General features: G+C 57.7%; 1 protein-coding gene across 1 annotated transcript in view; it reads right to left on the bottom strand.

Moving 5' to 3' along the window:
• Positions 1 to 20141, bottom strand: part of LOC134338746 (voltage-dependent L-type calcium channel subunit alpha-1D-like) — a 109744-nt gene that overhangs the window by 32736 nt on the left and 56867 nt on the right. The window contains 11 exon segments of the mRNA XM_063034788.1: positions 408 to 518; positions 3358 to 3516; positions 4648 to 4849; positions 5308 to 5454; positions 7637 to 7689; positions 11493 to 11600; positions 13019 to 13106; positions 13870 to 13976; positions 14933 to 14992; positions 15639 to 15768; positions 18794 to 18930. Of these exon segments, the coding sequence (XP_062890858.1) occupies positions 408 to 518; positions 3358 to 3516; positions 4648 to 4849; positions 5308 to 5454; positions 7637 to 7689; positions 11493 to 11600; positions 13019 to 13106; positions 13870 to 13976; positions 14933 to 14992; positions 15639 to 15768; positions 18794 to 18930 (1302 nt within the window).

The raw sequence follows: 20141 nt of genomic DNA, 5'->3' as shown, positions 1-20141 counted from the left end.
TTCAGAGAATGTCAGAGGCAAAATAAATTAGAGACAGAAAAAAAAGAGGCAGAGAAAGCCAGCAGGTTATTCTCAGCCAATGGTGGATTGTCCCTCCCTCCACCTCTGTAACCCCTCCCTCCCCTACACCCCTCCCTGTCTCTGACCCCCTCCCTCCCTACACCCCTCTCTGTCTCTGTGACCCCCCCTTTCTGTCTCTGTCACCCTCTCCATCCTCTACACCTCCCCCCGTCTACCAGATCCCCACCCTCCCCGTCTCTGTAATCCCCTAACTCAACCCCTTCCTGACTCCGTGACCCAATCCTCCCCTCCGTCTTTCCCCGTCTCCATCACGACCTCCCTGTCTATGTGACCCTCTCCCTCCCCGTCTCCGTGACCCCTCCCTCTCCAGACGGGGAAAGCCTTACCCTGGGTTTGAAGGCGGTAATTTTCAGGAACATCTCCACGGTGAAGAGGCCGGTGAAGACCATGTTCAAGATGTCCATGGCGTAGTTAAAGGGGTCGGACTGCTCGTAGTGCTGGGAGAGGGACGAAACGGCAAGCAACGTTACCCAATCCAGGGCCCGGTAGGGAAGATGAGGAGGAAGGGAGGGGGGAGAGGCCGGGGGAGGTGGGGTGCAACAAGGAGAATCGTGCAGGAGATGAGGGAGGGGTAGGGGAGGCGGAGTGTAGGTGAACATCCCGGGACAGAGTGGGGCTGAAAAGTTTGCTGGTGTATGGAGGACAAGGCTTCTCTTCTCCACCCTCTGTGTCGTTCTCACCACCGCCCACCCCCCCATTCATCTTGTGGGGTGGGGCAAAGAGAGGGAGGTGAGTGGTGCAAGAGAGGGGAGAGGGCTGACAGAAGGTGAGAGAGGGGGAGACAGGAGAAGCGTGAGGGATAGAGGAGAGTGTAGAGAGATGGGGGCCAGGCAAGGGGAGAGAGGAGGGAGAGTGGGGGTTAGTTTGGGAAGGGGATTGAGGGGGAGGGAGCAGGAAGAGTGGAGGAAGAGGGAGCTGAGAAAGGCGGTTGAGGAGGAAGAGGGAAGAGGGGGAGGAGAGAGGAGAGGGGGTTAGAGGGAGGGAGAGGGAACAGGGGGAGGGAGGCGGAGAAAGTGGAGAGTGAGGAGGAAGGGGGACTGAGGAGGTAAAGTGAGGGAGACAGAGAGAGAGACAGTACAGAGAGAAGGGTAAGAGGGGTGATGAGATAGGGTAGAGAAAGGGGGAGTGAGGGTGGGAGGGGGAGAAGGGGGCAAGGAGGGGAGGGGAAGAAGGGGAGCAAGGAGGGGGAGAAGGGGAGTGAGGAGGGGGAGGGGGAGTGAGGAGGGGGGAGAAGGGGAGCGGGGAGTGAGGAGCGGGAGGGGGAGAAAGGGAGTGAGGAGGGGAGGGGGAGAAGGGGAGTGAGGAGGGGGAGGGGAGAAGGGAAGTGAGGAGGGGGAGAAGGGGAGCGGGGAGGGGGAGAAGGGGAGCGGGGAGGGGGAGAAGGGGAGCGGGGAGGGGGAGGGGAAGGGGAGCAGGGAGGGGGAGGGGAATGGGAGCAGGGAGGGGGAGGGGAGAAGGGGAGCGGGGAGGGGGAGAAGGGGAGTGAGGAGGGGGAGGGGAGAAGGGGAGTGAGGACGGAGAGGGGGAGAAGGGGAGCGAGGAGCGGGAGCAGGAGAAGGGAAGTCAGGAGGGGGAGAAGGGGAGCGGGGAGGGGAGCAGGGAGGGGGAAAGGGAGAAGGGGGCGGGGAGGGGAAGGTGGAAAAGGGGAGAAGGGGCAAGGAGGGGGAGGGGGAGAAAGGGAGTGAGGAGGGGAGGGGGAGAAGGTGAGTGAGGAGGGGGAGGGGAGAAGGGGAGTGAGGAGGGGGAGGGGAGAAGGGGCAAGAAGGGGGAGAAGTGGAGTGAGGAGGGGAGGGGAGAAGGGGAGTGAGGAGGGGAGGGGAGAAGGGGATTGAGGAGGGGGAGGGGGAGAAGGGGAGTGAGGAGGGGGAGGGGGAGAAGGGGAGTGAGGAGGGGGAGGAGGAGAAGGGGAGTGGGGAGGGGAGAAGGGAAGTGAGGAGGGGGAGGGGGAGAAGGGGAGTGAGGAGGGGGAGGGGAGAAGGGGAGTGGGGATGGGGAAGGGGAGTGAGGAGGGGGAGGGGAGAAGGGGAGTGAGGAGGGGGAGGGGAGAAGGGGAGTGAGGAGCGGGAGGGGAGGGGGAGAAGGGGAGTGAGGAGGGGGAGGGGAGAAGGGGAGTGAGGAGGGGGAGGGGAGTGAGGAGGGGGAGGGGAGGAGAGTGGGGATGGGGAAGGGGAGAAGGGGAGTGAGGAGGGGGAGGGGAGAAGGGGAGTGAGGAGGGGGAGGGGAGAAGGGAAGTGGGGATGGGGAAGGGGAGAAGGGGAGTGAGGAGGGGGAGGGGAGAAGGGGAGTGAGGAGGGGGAGGGGAGAAGGGGGTGAGGAGGGAGAAGGGGAGTGAGGAGTGGGAGGGGGAGGAGGGGAGTGAGGAGGGGGAGGGGGAGAAGGGGAGTGAGGAGGGGGAGGGGAGAAGGGGGTGAGGAGGGAGAAGGGGAGTGAGGAGGGGGAGGGGAGAAGGGGAGTGAGGAGTGGGAGGGGGAGAAGGGGAGTGAGGAGGGGAGGGGAGAAGGGGAGTGAGGAGGGGGAAGGGGAGAAGGGGAGTGAGGAGGGGGAAGGGGAGAAAGGGAGTGAGGAGTGGGAGGGGGAGAAGGGGAGTGAGGAGGGGAGGGGGAGAAGGGGAGTGAGGAGGGGAGGGGAGAAGGGGGGTGAGGAGGGAGAAGGGGAGAAGGGGAGTGAGGAGGGGGAAGGGGAGAAGGGGAGTGAGGAGGGGGGAGGGGAGAAGGGGAGTGAGGAGGGGGAAGGGGAGAAGGGGAGTGAGGAGGGGAAGGGGAGAAGGGGAGTGAGGAGTGGGAGGGGGAGAAGGGGAGTGAGGAGGGGGAGAAGGGGAGTGAGGAGGGGAGGGGAGAAGGGGGTGAGGAGGGAGAAGGGGGTGAGGAGGGGAGGGGAGAAGGGGAGTGAGGAGGGGGAAGGGGAGAAGGGGAGTGAGGAGTGGGAGGGGGAGAAGGGGAGTGAGGAGGGGGAGGGGAGAAGGGGAGTGGGGAGGGGGAAGGGGAGAAGGGGAGTGAGGATGGGAGGGGGATAAGGGGAGTGAGGATGGGAGGGGGATAAGGGGAGTGAGGAGGGGGAGGGGAGAAGGGGAGTGAGGAGGGGGAAGGGGAGAAGGGGAGTGAGGAGTGGGAGGGGGAGAAGGGGAGTGAGGAGGGGGAGGGGAGAAGGGGAGTGAGGAGGGGGAGGGGAGAAGGGGAGTGAGGAGATATAGTGGGGAACACAGTGAGAGAGAGGGAGAGACAGTACAGAGAGGCTGGTGAGAGGGGTGATGAGACGGGGACAGACCCGTGTCCATACCTGCATAGCCAGGGTGATGGTGTTGAGGAGGATGAGGACAAACATGATGTACTCGAAGCCAGTACTGTTCACCATGTACCACACCTTGTACTGGTAGCGGTTCTTCGGGATGTACAGAAGCAGAGGCTGTGCCTTCATGGCGTATTCCACACACTGCCTCTGCACGGCACAGGTTGCAGGTCGCAGGTCACAGGTCGCAGGGCACGGGACAGAGAACATATAACAGAGAGCGGAGTCAGCAAGTCACTTTACAAATGCGGAAAGGTCTGCACAGGTCTCATCTGGAGTATTGCATGTGGTTCTGGTCGCCCCGTTATGGAAAGGGTGTGGATACCTTGGAGAGGGTTCCAAACAGGTTCAGCGGGTTACTGCCTGGATTAGAGGGTGTGAGCTAAATTGAAAGGTTGGACAAACTTGGGTTGCTTTCTCTGGAGTGGCGGGGCTTAGGGGGAGACCTGGTAGAGGTTTATAATATTATTCGAGGACATAGGTCAGGTGGACAGCAGAGATCATCGCACACACGCTGTGTAACGTCCCCCAGCTTCACTCTGTCTGACCCCGGGAGTGTGTGATGGGACGGTGTGGAGGGAGATTCACTCTGTGTCTGACCCCGGGAGTGTGTGATGGGACAGTGTGAAGGGAGTTTCACTCTGTATCTGACCCCGGGAGTGTGTGATGGGATGGTGTGGAGGGAGTTTCACTCTGTGTCTGACCCCGGGAGTGTGTTATGGGACAGTGTGAAGGGAGTTTCACTCTGTATGTGACCCGGGAGTGTGTGATGGGATGGTGTGGAGGAAGTTTCACTCTGTGTCTGACCCTGGGAGTGTGTTATGGGACAGTGTGGAGGGAGCTTCACTCTGTGTCTGACCCCGGGAGTCTGTGATGGGACGGTGTGGAGGGACTTCACTCTGTGTCTGACCCCGGGAGTGTGTGATGGGACGGTGTGGAGGGACTTCACTCTGTGTCTGACCCCGGGAGTGTGTGATGGGACGGTGTGGAGGGAGTTTCACTCTGTATCTGACCCCGAGAGTGTGTGATGGGACGGTGTGGAGGGAGCTTCACTCTGTGTCTGACCCCGCGAGTGTGTGATGGGACGGTGTGGAGGGAGCTTCACCCTGTATGTGTCTCTCTCCCCTGCCTTTTAGGTGGAAGAAGTATGGTTGACACCTCCACCCCTCGGACTGCAGCCTGCTCGGGTGTCCCAGCTGTGCCAACGAGATGACCGTGCGTGCAGGTGCGACGCCTGACGGGGCGGAACACCCAGCGGAAAGCCTGCATGGGGGGACGGACCTGATTCTTGTCGAGCTCGCAGTTCTGGTATTCCTTCTCGCCCTGCTCGCGGAAGGTGATAATGACGAAGCCCACGAAGATGTTCATCATGAAGAAGGCGATGATGATGATGTAGACGATGAAGAAGATCGAGATCTCCACCCGGTGGTTATAGATGGGGCCCACATCCTCTGCGTTGGCGTCAATGGCGCGGTACAGGAGACTGGCAGTAAGATGGGGGGTTGGTGATCACGGTACAGGAGACTGGTGGTATGATGGGGGGGGGTTGGTGATCACGGTACAGGAGACTGGCGGTAAGATGGGGAGTTGGTGATCACGGTACAGGAGACCGGCGGTATGATGGGCGTGGGGTTGGTGATCACGGTACAGGAGACTGGCGGTAAGATGGGGGGGGTTGGTGATCACGGTACAGGAGACTGGCGGTATGACGGGGGGGTTGGTGATCACGGTACAGGAGACCGGCGATGTGACGGGGGGAGAGGGTTGGATCTTCAATGAGCACAGTACAGGGGACGGTCGGTGTCACGGGGGGAGGGGTCACAGCAGAGTGGGGAGAGGGTATACACACTCACCCTGAGACATCATGTCTGCCTTTCTAGACAGGAGGGAGACGGGGGGGGGGGCGTGTGTGGAATGGAGGGGAGGTTTTGCAGAACTTACGCCGGCCACCCCTCGAAGGTGGAGACGGTGAACAGGGCCATCATTCCGGCTAGCACACTGTCGAAGGTGAAGTCGTTGTTATGCCAAACACGCTGCCGGACCATGGGCCGCGTCACGTCCCCGTCCTTGAACACGATGAAGGTGCCCCTGTGGGAACCGAGGCCAGAAGTGGGCAGTGTGAAGGCAGGCAGTCCGAGACGTGGCGTGGGGGTGGGGATTGTGGTGAGGAGGGAGCACCGCGCTGTGGGAGGGGGTGAGGAGGGACGCGGTGGGAGGGAATGTTGTGGGAGGGGATGAGGAGGGAACACTGCGGGAGGGGATGAGGGGAGAGCACTGTGGGAGGGGATGAGGGGAGAGCACTGTGGGAGGGGATGAGGGGGGAGCACTGTGGGAGGGGATGAGGAGGGAGAGCTGTGGGAGGGGATGAGGAGGGAGCACTGCGGGAGGGGATGAGGAGGGAGAGCTGCGGGAGGGGATGAGGAGGGACTGCTGTGGGAGGGGATGAGGGGAGAGCACTGCGGGAGGGGATGAGGAGGCAGAGCTGTGGGAGGGGATGAGGGGGGAGAGCTCTGGGAGGGGATGAGGGGGGAGAGCTCTGGGAGGGGATGAGGAGGGAGCACTGTGGGAGGGGATGAGGGGGAGAGCTGTGGGAGGGGATGATGGGGAGAGCTGTGGGAGGGGATGAGGAGGGAGCACTGTGGGAGGGGATGAGGAGGGAACGCTGCGGGAGGGGATGAGGGGGGAGCGCTGTGGGAGGGGATGAGGAGGGAGCACTGTGGGAGGGGATGAGGGGGGAGAGCTGTGGGAGAGGATGAGGGGGGAGAGCTGTGGGAGAGGATGGGGGGGAGCTGTGGGAGGGGATGAGGAGGGAGAGCTGTGGGAGGGGATGAGGTGGGAGAGCTGTGGGAGGGGATGAGGGGGAGAGCTGTGGGAGGGGATGAGGAGGAAGAGCTGTGGGAGGGGATGAGGAGGGAGCACTGTGGGAGGGGATGAGGAGGGAGAGCTGTGGGAGGGGATGAGGAGGGAGAGCTGTGGGAGGGGATGAGGAGGGAGCTGTGGGAGGGGATGAGGGGGAGAGCTGTGGGAGGGGATGAGGAGGGAGCACTGTGGGAGGGGATAAGGAGGGAGCACTGTGGGAGGGGATGAGGGGGAGAGCTGTGGGAGGGGATGAGGAGGGAGCACTGTGGGAGGGGATGAGGAGGGAGAGCTGTGGGAGGGGATGAGGAGGGAGCTGTGGGAGGGGATGAGGGGGAGAGCTGTGGGAGGGGATGAGGAGGGAGAGCTGTGGGTGGGGATGAGGAGGGAGAGCTGTGGGAGGGGATAAGGAGGGAGCACTGTGGGAGGGGATGAGGAGGGAGCACTGTGGGAGGGGATGAGGAGGGAGAGCTGTGGGAGGGGATGAGGAGGGAGAGCTGTGGGAGGGGATAAGGAGGGAGCACTGTGGGAGGGGATGAGGAGGGAGCTGTGGGAGGGGATGAGGGGGAGAGCTGTGGGAGGGGATGAGGAGGGAGAGCTGTGGGAGGTGATGGGGGGAGAGCTGTGGGTGGGGATGAGGGGGGAGAGCTGTTGGAGGTGATGAGGGGGGAGAGCTGTGGGAGGGGATGAGGGGGAGAGCTGTGGGAGGGGATGAGGAGGGAGCACTGTGGGAGGTGATGAGGGGGGAGAGCTGTGGGAGGGGATGAGGAGGGAGAGCTGTGGGAGGGGGAGGGGGAGAGCTGTGGGAGGTGATGAGGGGGGAGAGCTGTGGGTGGGGATGAGGGGGGAGAGCTGTTGGAGGTGATGAGGGGGGAGAGCTGTGGGAGGGGATGAGGGGGAGAGCTGTGGGAGGTGATGAGGGGGGAGAGCTGTGGGAGGGGATGAGGAGGGAGAGCTGTGGGAGGGGGGAGGGGGAGAGCTGTGGGAGGTGATGAGGGGGGAGAGCTGTGGGTGGGGATGAGGGGGGAGAGCTGTTGGAGGTGATGAGGGGGGAGAGCTGTGGGAGGGGATGAGGGGGAGAGCTGTGGGAGGTGATGAGGGGGGAGAGCTGTGGGAGGGGATGAGGAGGGAGAGCTGTGGGAGGTGATGGGGGGAGAGCTGTGGGTGGGGATGAGGGGGGAGAGCTGTTGGAGGTGATGAGGGGGGAGAGCTGTGGGAGGGGATGAGGGGGAGAGCTGTGGGAGGGGTGATAAGAAGGGAGTGCTGTGGAAGGGGGTGAGAAAGGAGTGCTGCGGGGGGGGGGGTGGTGAGGAGTGAGTACCGTGGGAGGGGTGGTGAGTGATGAGGAGGGAGAGGGGTGATGAGGAGGGAGTGCCATTCAGCAGGAGTGGCGGTCAGCGGGGAGCTTACTTACTTGCACTCCTCTGGAGTATGCTTGGCCTCGTCTGTACACCGATAAAATTTACCCTGTAAAAACACCAACAAACTTTGAGTTGGAATGAGACAGAGTGAAGCTCCTTTCACAGCGCCACGTGCTAGCAAGGGTAGGAACGAAAAATCAGAGCAGATTCACACACAAAGTGCAACGGTTCGAGCAGCATCGATTGGAGAGGAATAAACAGTCGACTTTTCAGCCCAACTTGATGAAACTTCGATTCTCTATTCCTCTCCATCCATCTGGCTTCACCTATCACCTTTTAGTTTGTGCTTCTTCGCTCCCCCTCCCCCGCCCTTCTTTCTTATCCTTCCCTTTCCCTTTCCGGTCCTAATGAAAGTTCTCAGTCCAAAACATTGACTGGTTATTTGTTTCCACAGATGCTGCAGACCTGCTGAGTTCTTCCAGCATTTTGTCTGTGATGCTCAATGTTACCGCTTCCTTCTCCTTGCCGGCAGCCATGAGACAAAGAAACCCAAAAGACCCCGTTAAAAAGAAGATCGTCAAACACCCGGTGTGCAGAAAGAGACAAAAACAAATCATGCAAAACAATGATCGCAAGCAAGTCGCATATCTGAACTGAAGTCCCAAAAAAAACCATAGTTCGGCACACAGTCGAGTAAACGTTGCAGAGCAGTGATCTGAACCAGCCCATTCCTCGCCTCAGGCCCTGACACCTTCAGTCTGGCCCAGCACCTAAATCGTTGTCTGAACATTGGCTTCAGTCGCTCCAATCTGCTCTGGGGCCTGGACCCCACCGCCTCAGTTTGGCCTGTGCCCGATCTTTCTGATTCATCATGGCGCTTCAATCGATCGGACCTCGAGTTTCCCTGGCTCTCAGTGACAGGCCTGCTCCCTCTCATCGCCTCGGTTCTGCCACGTTAAGTTGCCTCCAAGTCCAAAGGGAGGTTACTGGCTATTTTTTTTAAAGATTATGAGGACACGCAGTCCTCTTTTATTGTCATTTAGTAATGCATGCATTAAGAAATGATACAATTTGTTCCTCCAGTGTGGTATCACAGAAACACAAGACAAACCAAGACAAAAAAACTGACAAAAACCACATAATTATAACATATAGTTACAACAGTGCAAGCAATACTGTAGTTTGATAGAAGAACAGACCATGGACATGGTAAAAAAAAGTCTCAAAGACTCTCGAAAGTCCCATCATCTCATGCAGACGGTTGAAGGAAGAAAACTCTCCCTGTCATGAGCTACACACATCAAAGTTGCTGGTGAACGCAGCAGGCCAAGCAGCATCTATAGGAAGAGGCGCAGTCGACGTTTCAGGCCGAGACCCTTCGTCAGGACCAACCGAAGGAAGAGTGAGCAAGGGACCCGAAAGCTGGAGGGGGAGGGGGAGATGCAAAATGATAGGAGAAGACAGGAGGGGGAGGGATAGAGCCGAGAGCTGGACAGGTGATAGGCAAAAGGGGATACGAGGGGATCATGGGACAGGAGGTCCGGGAAGAAAGACGGGGGGGGGGGTGACCCAGAGGATGGGCAAGAGGCATATTCAGAGGGACAGAGGGAGAAAAAGGAGAGTGAGAGAAAGAATGTGTGCACAAAAATGAGTAACAGATGGGGCACGAGGGGGAGGTGGGGCCTAGCGGAAGTTAGAGAAGTCAATGTTCATGCCATCAGGCCGGAGGCTACCCAGACGGAATATAAGGTGTTGTTCCTCCAACCTGAGTGTGGCTCCATCTTTACAGTAGAGGAGGCCGTGGATAGACATGTCAGAATGGGAATGGGATGCAGAACCAAAACGTGTGGCCACTGGGAGATCCTGCCCTCTCTGGCGGACAGAGCGTAGATGTTCAGCAAAGCGGTCTCCCAGTCTGCGTCGGGTCTCACCCAATATATAAAAGGCCACATCGGGAGCACCCTGTCATGAGCTTCTAGCGCCGCAAACTTGCCAATACAGCATCCTGGAAGCACCCGACCACAGTCCGTCCGAAAACTTCAAGCCTCCGACCAGCTCTCCGACACCGAGCACCGAACACCATCTCTGCCGAGCGCTTCGACCCCGGCCCCGGCAACAGGCAATAGGCAAAGCTGAGGATCAGGGGCCTTCCCCTCCGGAGATCCTGGACCACACAGTAGCAGCGGCAGTGAAGCGGGCATTTCAGAAGTTTCACCAGATGTTCCTCCGTGCTCTCATGTCCGTCTCCATCAAATCAGGATTGTGCACAGCCCCTATTTAACAAATACGATATCATTTCGGAGCAGCCGCGCGCGCCGCCATCTTCTGTTTGCCAGAAAAAGAGCGAATAATAGAGTACTTGTTTTCCTTGTTTCATCAGCCAACGGCCTGAAGCCGCTGACATTCACCACCGCCATCTTAAACCCCAAGTAAAGGCACTGCCCAGAAGGCGGCAATGGCAAACCATTTCTGCAGAAAAATTTGCCAAGAACAATCATGGTCATGAGACCATGGCCACCCACGTCGTACAATATGACACATAATGATGACTGATTTCAAGATTCCAGATTGCTTAATGCCCTTTCCTGCACACAAGTGTAAAGGAGAACGAAATAATCGTTACTCCAGATCCGATGCAGCACAAAAAAAAACACAACATGAAGAGCACAATTACTTCCTGCAATTCATGTTTTTTAATCTATTATTATGTATTGCATTGTACTGCTTCCACAAAGACGACAAATTTCTCAGCACACGCCGCAGTAATTAAACCTGATTCTGATTTTCAAGAGTCAGGAAGTTAAACGCTGCAGCTTTATCAAACTCCGGTTTGGCCGCATCTGGGGTATTGCTTTCAATTCCAGTTGCCCCATTACGGGAAGGATGAGGAGGGTGCAGAAGAGGTTCACCAGGGTGCTGCCTGGAATAGAGAGTGTGAGTTGCAAGGAGAGGGTGGACAAACTCGGGTTGGCGGAGGCTGAGGGGAGACCTGATACAGGATATATAAATTACAATGAAGTGGAGATAGGGTAGACAGCTGGTGACTCTTTCTCAGGATTGAAGTACAGAATACGAGGAGGCATGCATTGAAGGTGAGAGAGACAAGTTCAAAGGGGATATTCAGGCATTTTTTTTACACAGAGTTCTGGGTGCCTGGAACGTGCCGGGTGGTGGTGGAGGCAAATACAATACAGACATTTAAGAGGCTTTCAGACAGACGCATGGACGTTCAGGTAATGGAGGGAGATGGGCATTGTGTGGGGAAAAGGGAAGAGATTAATTTGCAATCGTTGGTTTAATTAGTTTGTCACAGGTGTGGTGGGATGAAGGGTCCGTTTCTGAGCGGTACTGTTCAAAGTCCCAAGTTCCACACCGTCCCGTCTCACACTCCTGGGGTCAGACACAGAGTGAAACTCCCTCCACACCGTCCCATCACACACTCCCCGGGTCAGACACAGAGTGAAGCTCCCTCCACACCGTCCCATCACACACTCCCGGGGTCAGACACAGAGTGAAGCTCCCTCCACACCGTCCCATCACACACTCCCGGGGTCAGACACAGAGTGAAGCTCCCTCCACACCGTCCCATCACACACTCCTCGGGTCAGACACAGAGTGAAGCTCCCTCCACACCGTCCCATCACACACTCCCGGGGTCAGACACAGAGTGAAGCTCCCTCCACACCGTCCCATCACACACTCCCGGGGTCAGACACAGAGTGAAGCTCCCTCCACACCGTCCCGTCACACACTCCCGGGGTCAGACACAGAGTGAAGCTCCCTCTACACCGTCCTGTCACACACTCCCCGGGTCAGACACAGAGTGAAGCTCCCTCCACACCGTCCCATCTCACACTCCTGGTTGCAAATTGAAAAAAAGGGGTGAGCGGGTTTAGAAGCTGAACTGACCTTAAACAGCTGGACCCCAATGCAGGCAAACATGAACTGCAGCAACGTTGTGACAATCATTATGTTCCCAATGGTTTTAATGGCCACAAAGACACACTGGACTACATGCTGGGTTAGAGAGAGAGAGGAGAGAGGGGTGAAGGAGCGGGGTAGGGAGGGGGCGAGAGAATGAGGGAGAGACAGAGAGAGAGAGAGAATGAGAGAGAGAGAGAATGAGAGAGCGAGAGGGGAGAGGGAGAGGGGAGAGGCAGAGGGGAGAGGGAGAGGGGAGAGGCAGAGGGGAGAGGGAGAGGGGAGAGGCAGAGGGGAGAGGCAGAGGGGAGAGGGAGGGGGAGAGGGGAGAGGGAGAGGGAGAGGGGAGGGGGAGAGGGGAGGGGGAGAGGGGAGAGGGAGAGGGGAGAGGCAGAGGGGAGGGGGAGAGGGGAGAGGGAGAGGGGAGAGGCAGAGGGGAGAGGGAGAGGGGAGAGGCAGAGGGGAGAGGGGAGAGGCAGAGGGGAGAGGGAGAGGGAGAGGGGAGAGGGAGAGGGGAGAGGGGAGAGGGGAGGGGGAGAGGGAGAGGGGAGAGGGAGAGGGGAGAGGGAGAGGGAGAGGGGAGAGGGAGAGGGGAGAGGGGAGAGGGGAGAGGGAGAGGGGAGAGGGAGAGGGGAGGGGGAGAGGGGAGAGGGGAGAGGGAGAGGGGAGAGGGGAGAGGGGAGAGGGAGAGGGGAGAGGGAGAGGGAGAGGGAGAGGGGAGAGGGAGAGGGGAGGGGGAGATAGAGAAAGCGAGAGGAGAGTATGATAAGGAGAGAGTGACTCAGAGCAGGAGGAACAGAGAGAGGAAGTGAAAGCAGGAGGGAGTGAGGAAATGAAAGAGAGGAGAGAGAGGGGATGAAATAATAAGTCAATCAGACATTATGTACAACTCCAGATCATTACAGCCCTCACTCCGCCTCCAAACCAACACTCAACCCCCCAACTCTCTAACACCCAGAAACCTCCTCTTCACCTCCCGACTCCTCACCCACCTACCTCCCCTCCTTTCCATCCCCACCCCTCCTATTGCCCCCCCAAACCACTGCAACTACCTCCATCCTCCCTCAGAACCCCACACAGCTTCTGCCTTCTTTCCCCCAGCCTTCACACTCCCTTCCCATCACCTTTCGGCCTTGCCACACTCCCCTCCTCGCGCCCTCCAACCCCTTCTCTCCCATCCTCCCCCCTCCTCCCTTCCCTACCACCCGTTGCTCTCCCCTGCTTCCCCTTCCCCCTCCTCTCCCCCCACCCTCCAGTTTCATTCTCCCACTCATTAACCCCCCTTCTCCACCAGACCCCGCTCTCCATCGTGCCCCAAGCGTCTCCTCCTTCACCCCTATACTAACACACTCCCCACCCTGGAAACCAGCCCCTCCCAGTCCCTTCCCACCCACCCTTCCTCACCCTCCGTCTCCTCCCCACCCCTACCTCCTCTCTGTCGCGCACCAAACTCTCCCCATCCTTGCTCTCCCACTGGCCCCCTCCTTCCCCTCCCTCCCCCTCCCCTGCCCTACCTTCAGCCCCTTGGCTCTGTTGATGGCCCTCAGGGGCCGCAGCACTCGCAGAACACGGAGGATCTTCACCACCGAGATGGCACTCGACCTGCGGGCGAGATGGCGACCCGGCCGTCAGCGGCTCGGCTCAAACCCTACCCCACCCTTCGAGCTTTCCCGTCACCTCCCTCCGACAGCGTCGCTGACCCCACACAACTCCCACCGCTCCGCTACCTCCGGGAATTCCGACTCCCTGCCCATTCCTGTTGCTCCGTCAACAGCAGTTCCGGGATTTCTCCCTCCTTCCCCTCCTCTGCCTTCCACCCTCCCCACCTTTCCCCTTCCTCGATCCCTGCCCTCGCCTTCCTCTTTACTATTTACTTTGGGATCAATAAAGCATCTGTTTATCTATCTATCTATTTATTCTCCTTCGCCCTCTCCCCTCCAGCGTGCCCCCTCCCTTTCTCTTTCCCCACCCTTCACCTAGGGGAGAGAGAGGGGTAGGGGTAGAGGGGGTAGAGAAGGGGGCGAGGGTAGGAGAGGGAGGATATAGGGGAGAGAGGGAGGGGATAAGTAGGGGGGAGGGAATATAGGGGAGAGGGAGGGGATATGGGGGAGCGGGAGGTGATGTCGGGGGAGTTGGGGGATATCGGGGGAGTGGGGGGATAGGGGAGGAGGAGAGGAGGGAGAAGGGAAGGGGAGGGGGAGGAGAGGAGGATATAGAGGGAGGATAGAGGGGGAGAAGGGGAGGAAGGGGAGGAGAGGAGGGTAGATGGGGGTGGGGAGAGAGGAGGGTAGATGGGTGTGAGGAGAGGGGAGGGTAGATGGGGGTGGGGAGAGGGGAGGGTAGATGGGGGTGGGGGGGTACTTACTGTAGCCAGAAGGAGATGAGGGAGACGCTGACCACCAGCAGATCCAACATGTTGAATGCGTTCCTGCAGAACGAACCCTGATGCATAAAGGCTCCAAACGTCACCATCTGTCCCACACAGAGGGGGGGGGGATGGTCAGTGGGTTCCCGACACCCCCACACCCTCCCCCTCACCCCTCACCACACCCCTCCATGATCTTGCTTCATAGACCCCACCATCTCCTCCTCGTCCCAAAACCACCACACCCTTCCTTTGCCCCTCTCCCTCCTTTTGACCCCCTCTGCAATCCCGTGTTCCTGTTCCAGAAGCACCCACATCCTCCTTGTCCTGACACCCCCACACCCCTCCTCTTCTTCAATCCTGACTCTCTCTCCATTCTCTTCCCCTGTCTTTCTCCATCTCTCCCTTTCTCTTCCACCTCCCTGTCTCTCTCTCCTCCACTCTCTTTGACTGTTACTCTCTCTCTTTCTATATGTCTGTCTCCCTTTCTATATCTCTCTGCCCATCTCCCTTTATAGCCCTCTCTCTCTTACCCCTTTCTCTCCTTCTCTGTCACTTTGTCAGCTGCTCTCTCTGTTGCACTCTCTGTCTGCCTGTCTGTCTCTTTCCATCTCTCTCTCTCTCTCTCTCTCTCTCTCTCTGTAGCTATCTATCTACCTGTCTCTCTCTGTCAATTTCTGTCTGTCTGTCTGTCTCTCTTTCACCGGCTGATCTCATTAATTTGAGCACCAACACATTTGAAGGCTCTGACCCACACCCGATATTTCATCCGTCCCAGTGCTGCGGGAGGGGCAGTGAGGAGGGAGCGCTGCTGTGGTGGAGGGGTGACAGGGAGAGAGCGCGGGGCTGCGGGTACAGTAGTGAGGAGGGGGTGCCGTATTGTGGGACGGCTGTCGAGGGGGGAGCGCCGCCCCGCGGGGGGAGGGGTGTGGAGGGAGCGCTGCGCCGTGTTAGGAACATCCAGGAACGAGTGCACCGGCGAACTGCAAGCCAGATACCACCCCCCCCATTGGAAATTTACCAGAGGGATCCCAGAGGAAATGGGTTGTCGATATCACAATACCTTAAACAGGATCTCCACGGTGAAAATGGAGGTGAAGGCATAGTCAAAGTATCCAAGCACCTGAAAGAGGGAGTGTGGGACATGTCATCTACAACACCAGGGAGAGTATAACACTGATCTGGACTCCCTCTGAAAAAATGTCCTAATGGCGGGGAGACTCTCTCTGTAATGGGGTCCCTGACGGGAGGAGAGACTCCCTCTTTAACAGGGGTCCTGACGGGGGAGAGACTCCCTCTGTAACAGGGGTCCTGACAGGGGAGAGACTCCCTCTGTAACAGGGGTCCTGATGGGGAGAGATACTCCCTCTGTAACAGGATTCCTGACAGGGGGAGGGACTCCCTCTGTAACAGGGGTCCCTAATGAGAGGAGAGACTCCCTCTGTAACAGGGATCACCGATGGGGGAGAGACTCCCTCTGTAACAGGGATCACTGATGGGTGAAGAGACTCCCTCTGTAACAGGGGTCCTGACGGGGGGGAGAGACTCCCTCTGTAACAGGGGTCCTGACGGGGGGAGAGACTCCCTCTGTAACAGGGGTCCTGATGGGGGAAGAGTCTCAATGGACAGAAGTCTCAATGGACACACCAGTCTTTAGGATGGCTCCCACTACACAGCGGGGCGGGGGGGGGGGTTGGTTGGCGTGGTGATGCCTCCACCTCTCTACGACTGCCCCCACCCTCCACCCCACCTCACCAAGCAGCTCTCACGTGGTTGCGGAAGGAGTGTGCGCGAATGGGGTCCTCGGCCGCCAGCGAGACGCTGCTGAAGATGATGAAGACCAGGATGAGGTTTGTGAAGATGTGGTGATGGATCAGGTGATGACAAGCGACTCGGATCCTGCGATGGAAACAGAAGGGGGGGGGTGTACGTCAGGGAGGGGGTCATTCGTAGCCGATTCAGACCCAATGTGGGAGAGTCTCCCTCCGTAACAAGAATCTCTATAACTCAGTCCCTTGAGTCCCTTAATAGCATCTTCCCTTTAGCAGGGTGACCAAAACTCAACACAATACCCCAAGACAGCACGCACAAAACACTGGAGGAACTCAGCAGGTCAGGCAGCATCTATGGAGATGAACAAACAGTCAACGCGTTGGGCCGAGACCGTTCCTGAGGACCGGAAAGGAAGGGGGAAGAAGCCAGAATAAGAAGGTGGGGGGAGGTGAAGCCAGGTTTGTGGGTTGAAGTAAGAAGAAGGGAGGGATTGGTGGGAAAGGTAAAGGGCCAGGGAGGAAGGAATCAGATAGGGGAGGAGAGTGGACCATTGGAGAAAGGGAAGGGGGGGGCACCAGGGTGAGGTGATTGGAAAGTGAAGAGAAGAGGTAAGAGGCCAGAGCGGGAAAGTAAGTGAGGGAAATGGAGGGGGGAACAATACAGAAAACCTACAGCACAATACAGGCCCTTTGGCCCACAAAGCTGTGCCGAACATGTCCTTACCTTAGAACTACCTAGGCTTACCCATAGCCCTCTGTTTCTAAGTTAGAGAAATTGATGTTCACACCATCAGGTGGGAGGCTACCCAGATGGAATATGAGGTGTTGCTCCTCCAACCTGAGAGTGGCCTCATCGTGGCAGAGGAGGAAGTCACGCACCGGCATGTTGGAATGGGAATGTGGATGGGAATCCCCACAGGAAACACCTGCATCCACAACTGCAATGTAACATCCCAACCCCTGTACTCAAATCCCTGACCGATAAAGGCCAGCGTCCCAAACACCTTCTTCATGGCCCTGACTACACATGACACCAATTTCAGGGAACCACGTACCTGTACTCCTGGGTCTCTCCATTCTACAACACTCCCTAGGGCCTGACTGTTCACTGTGAAAGTCCTGTCCAGCATTGTCTTCCCAAATTGCGACACCTCACACTTATCTGAATTAAACTCCATCTGCCATCACTCGGCCCATCTGATCAAGATCCTCCTGTAAATCCTGACAACTGTCTTCACTGTCAATGAAATCACCCATCTTAATGTTGTCTTTAAGCTTACCAAACATGCCTTGGACATTGCGATAGGAAAGGTTCAGTTTGATATGAACCAGCTTGAAAGGTTATCTTGCTCAGCATGACCAGATGGGCTGTAGGACCTGCTGTTCTGCTACACAATGCTCTTCTCCCACTCACGCACTCCAAGGAAAAGCATCCCAACCTGTCCAACCTCTCATCATTCAGTCCCTCGAGTCCCGGCAACACCCTCATAAATCTCCTCTGCATTCTTTCCAGCTCAATGTCATCTTTCCTACAGTAGGGGTGGCCAGAACTGAAAACAATATTCCAACTCCAGTTTCACCAACGTCTTGTCAATGTAACGTCCCAACTCCTGTACTCTGTGTCTCATCCAATGAAGGTCAGTGGGACAAGTGTCTTCTTCACCGCCCTGCCTACCTGTGATGCGACTCTCAGGGAACTATGTACCTGTACCCCAGGTCTCTCTGTTCTGCAACAATTCAACCATTCACTGTGAAAGTCCTGCCCTAGTTTGTCTTCTCAAAATGCAACACCTCACACTTATCCAATTAAACTTCATCTGCCACTCCTTGGCCCACTTACCCTCTGCAAATCCTGAAAACCATCTTTACTGTTTGAGCTTCATCTTCAAACTTACTAACCGTGCCTTGCACATTCTCATCCAAATCACTGATATAAGGTGCCCCTCTATAAGGTCACACCTCAGCCTCCTACACTCAAAGGAATAGAGTCCCAGCCTGCTCAACTTCTCTCCCTCAAGTGCTGGTTCATTCCGAAGACAGATCACCCCCTGTGTTTAAAAAAATGTCCCTCAGGGTCCTATCAAATCTCCCCCCCTCACATTAAACCTGTGCCCGCTGGTTCTTGATTTCCCCAACCCTGGGGGAAAAGACTGAATTTACCCCATACCCCTCATGATTTCATACACCATTATAAAGTCACCCCTCCGTCTCCTAGAATCCAGTGAATAAAGTCCCAGCCTACCCAACCTCTCTCCATAACTCAGTCCCTCGAGTCCCAGGAACATCCTCGGTAAACCTGAGGCTGTCTACAAGAAGGGTCAGAGCCGTCTCTACTTCCTGAGGAGACTGAGGTCCTTTAACATCTGCCGACGATGCTGAGGATGTTCTATGAGTCTGTGGTGGCCGGTGCTATCATGTTTGCTGTTGTGTGCTGGGGCAGCAGGCTGAGGGTAGCAGACACCAACAGAATCAACAAACTCATTCGTAAGGCCAGTGATGTTGTGGGGATGGAACTGGACTCTCTCACAGTGGTGTCTGAAAAGAAGATGCTGTCTAAGTTGCATGCCATCTTGGACAATGTCTCCCATCCACTACATAATGTACTGGGTGGGCACAGGAGTACATTCAGCCAGAGACTCATTCCTCCGAGATGCAACACAGAGCGTCATAGGAAGTCATTCCTGCCTGTGGCCATCAAACTTTACAACTCCTCCCTTGGAGGGTTAGACACCCTGAGCCAATAGGCTGGTCCTGGACTTATTTCCTGGCATAATTTACATATTACTATTTAATTATTTATGGCTTTATTACTATTTAATTATTTATGGTGCAACTGTAACGAAAACCAATTTCACCCGGGATCAATAAAGTATGACTATGACTAAACCTCCTCTGCACTCTTTCCAGCTCAATGGCATCTTTCCTACATCAGGGTGACCAGAACTGAGCACAGTACTCTAAGTGTGGTCTCACCAACGTCTTGTGCAACTGAAACATGATGTCCCAACTCCGATGATGGCCAGCACGCCAAACGCCTTCTTCAGCAAGTCATTCCACGCCCCCGCCCCCCAAACCTCATTGTCAAGACCCCATAATTGGTGGGGAGATCTCAGGTGGGACACAGAGAGGTGTCAATGCCGAGGGCTACGTACGGGTTGGTGGAACTCAGGATGAAGAAGGCGCTTCCATCCGGAATGGGGATGATCTTCTCCTTGGGGGGCACGAAGCTGGATAGCTGGTCGGCAGCGGACTCCACCAAGCTCTCCGCCCGCTCTTCCTCGGTCTCCTCCTCGTCCTCGGCAGGCCCTGTGGAAGGAGGGAGAAGAGTGGTAGGGTGCTGGGCCTCCCTCGCAGCACGGCACTCCATCCTCGTGGCCCCTCCAGCAGTGCGGCGCACCCTCGACTACACCCTCCACGCCTCAGAGCAGAGCTACCTCGTTGTCCCTCCCGTAGCGTGGCGCCTCCTCTTCGCCGCACCTCCGGCAATGTGATGTTCCCCCAACTGCCCCACCACAGCAAAGAGTTCTCTCACCACCCCAAAGCATCGTGCTCAACGACACTCACACCCTTCAGTGTGTAGCTCCCTCACCACAGCTGCTTCAGTGCTGAGCTCCCTCGTTGCCCCTCCCACGACAAGGAGCTCCTACCTCACGACCCCTCCCCCAGAGTGGTGCTCCCTCCTCACCGCCCCTCCCACAGCACAGCACTCCCTCCTCACCACCCCTCCCACAGCACAGCACTCCCTCCTCACCACCCCTCCCACAGAGCAGTGCTCCCTCCTCACCGCCCCTCCCACAGCACAGCACTCCCTCCTCACCACCCCTCCCACAGAGCAGTGCTCCCTCCTCACCGCCCCTCCCACAGCACAGCACCCCCTCCTCACCACCCCTCCCACAACACAGCACTCCCTCCTCACCTCCCCCTCCCACAGTGACACTCCCTCCTCACCACCCCTCCCACAGCGCAGTGCTCCCTCCTCACCACCCCTCCCACAACACAGCACTCCCTCCTCACCACCCCTCCCACAACACAGCACTCCCTCCTCACCTCCCCCTCCCACAGTGACACTCCCTCCTCACCACCCCTCCCACAGTGCAGTGCTCCCTCCTCACCACCCCTCCCACAGCACAGCACTCCCTCCTCACCACCCCTCCCACAGAGCAGTGCTCCCTCCTCACCGCCCCTCCCACAACACAGCACTCCCTCCTCACCTCCCCTCCCACAGCATGGTGCCCCCTCCTCACCGCCAACTCCCCCCCCCATAGTGCGGCGTTCCCTCCTCACCACCCCTCCCTGTCAGCTCTGCGTCTCCGTGCTAACGGGGAGTCCCCCCGAGCCCCGGGACTCATGGATATTCCCGGAACACAGGGCCTGCATACTCGGACACCCGTGCCTGCACCGTAACCGCGGCAGTCACTGGCCCCCTCACCTTCAGTGTCACTGGTATTCACTCCGGCTTCCGAGTCTCCGCACGGAACCTCGGGAAAACACACACAGCAC

The sequence above is a fragment of the Mobula hypostoma genome, chromosome 28 (assembly GCF_963921235.1).
Source record: "Mobula hypostoma chromosome 28, sMobHyp1.1, whole genome shotgun sequence".
NCBI classification, from domain to species: Eukaryota; Metazoa; Chordata; class Chondrichthyes; order Myliobatiformes; family Myliobatidae; genus Mobula; species Mobula hypostoma.
The sequence above is the reverse complement of the archived record's forward strand: the minus strand, read 5'-3'. Positions and strand labels throughout refer to the sequence as shown.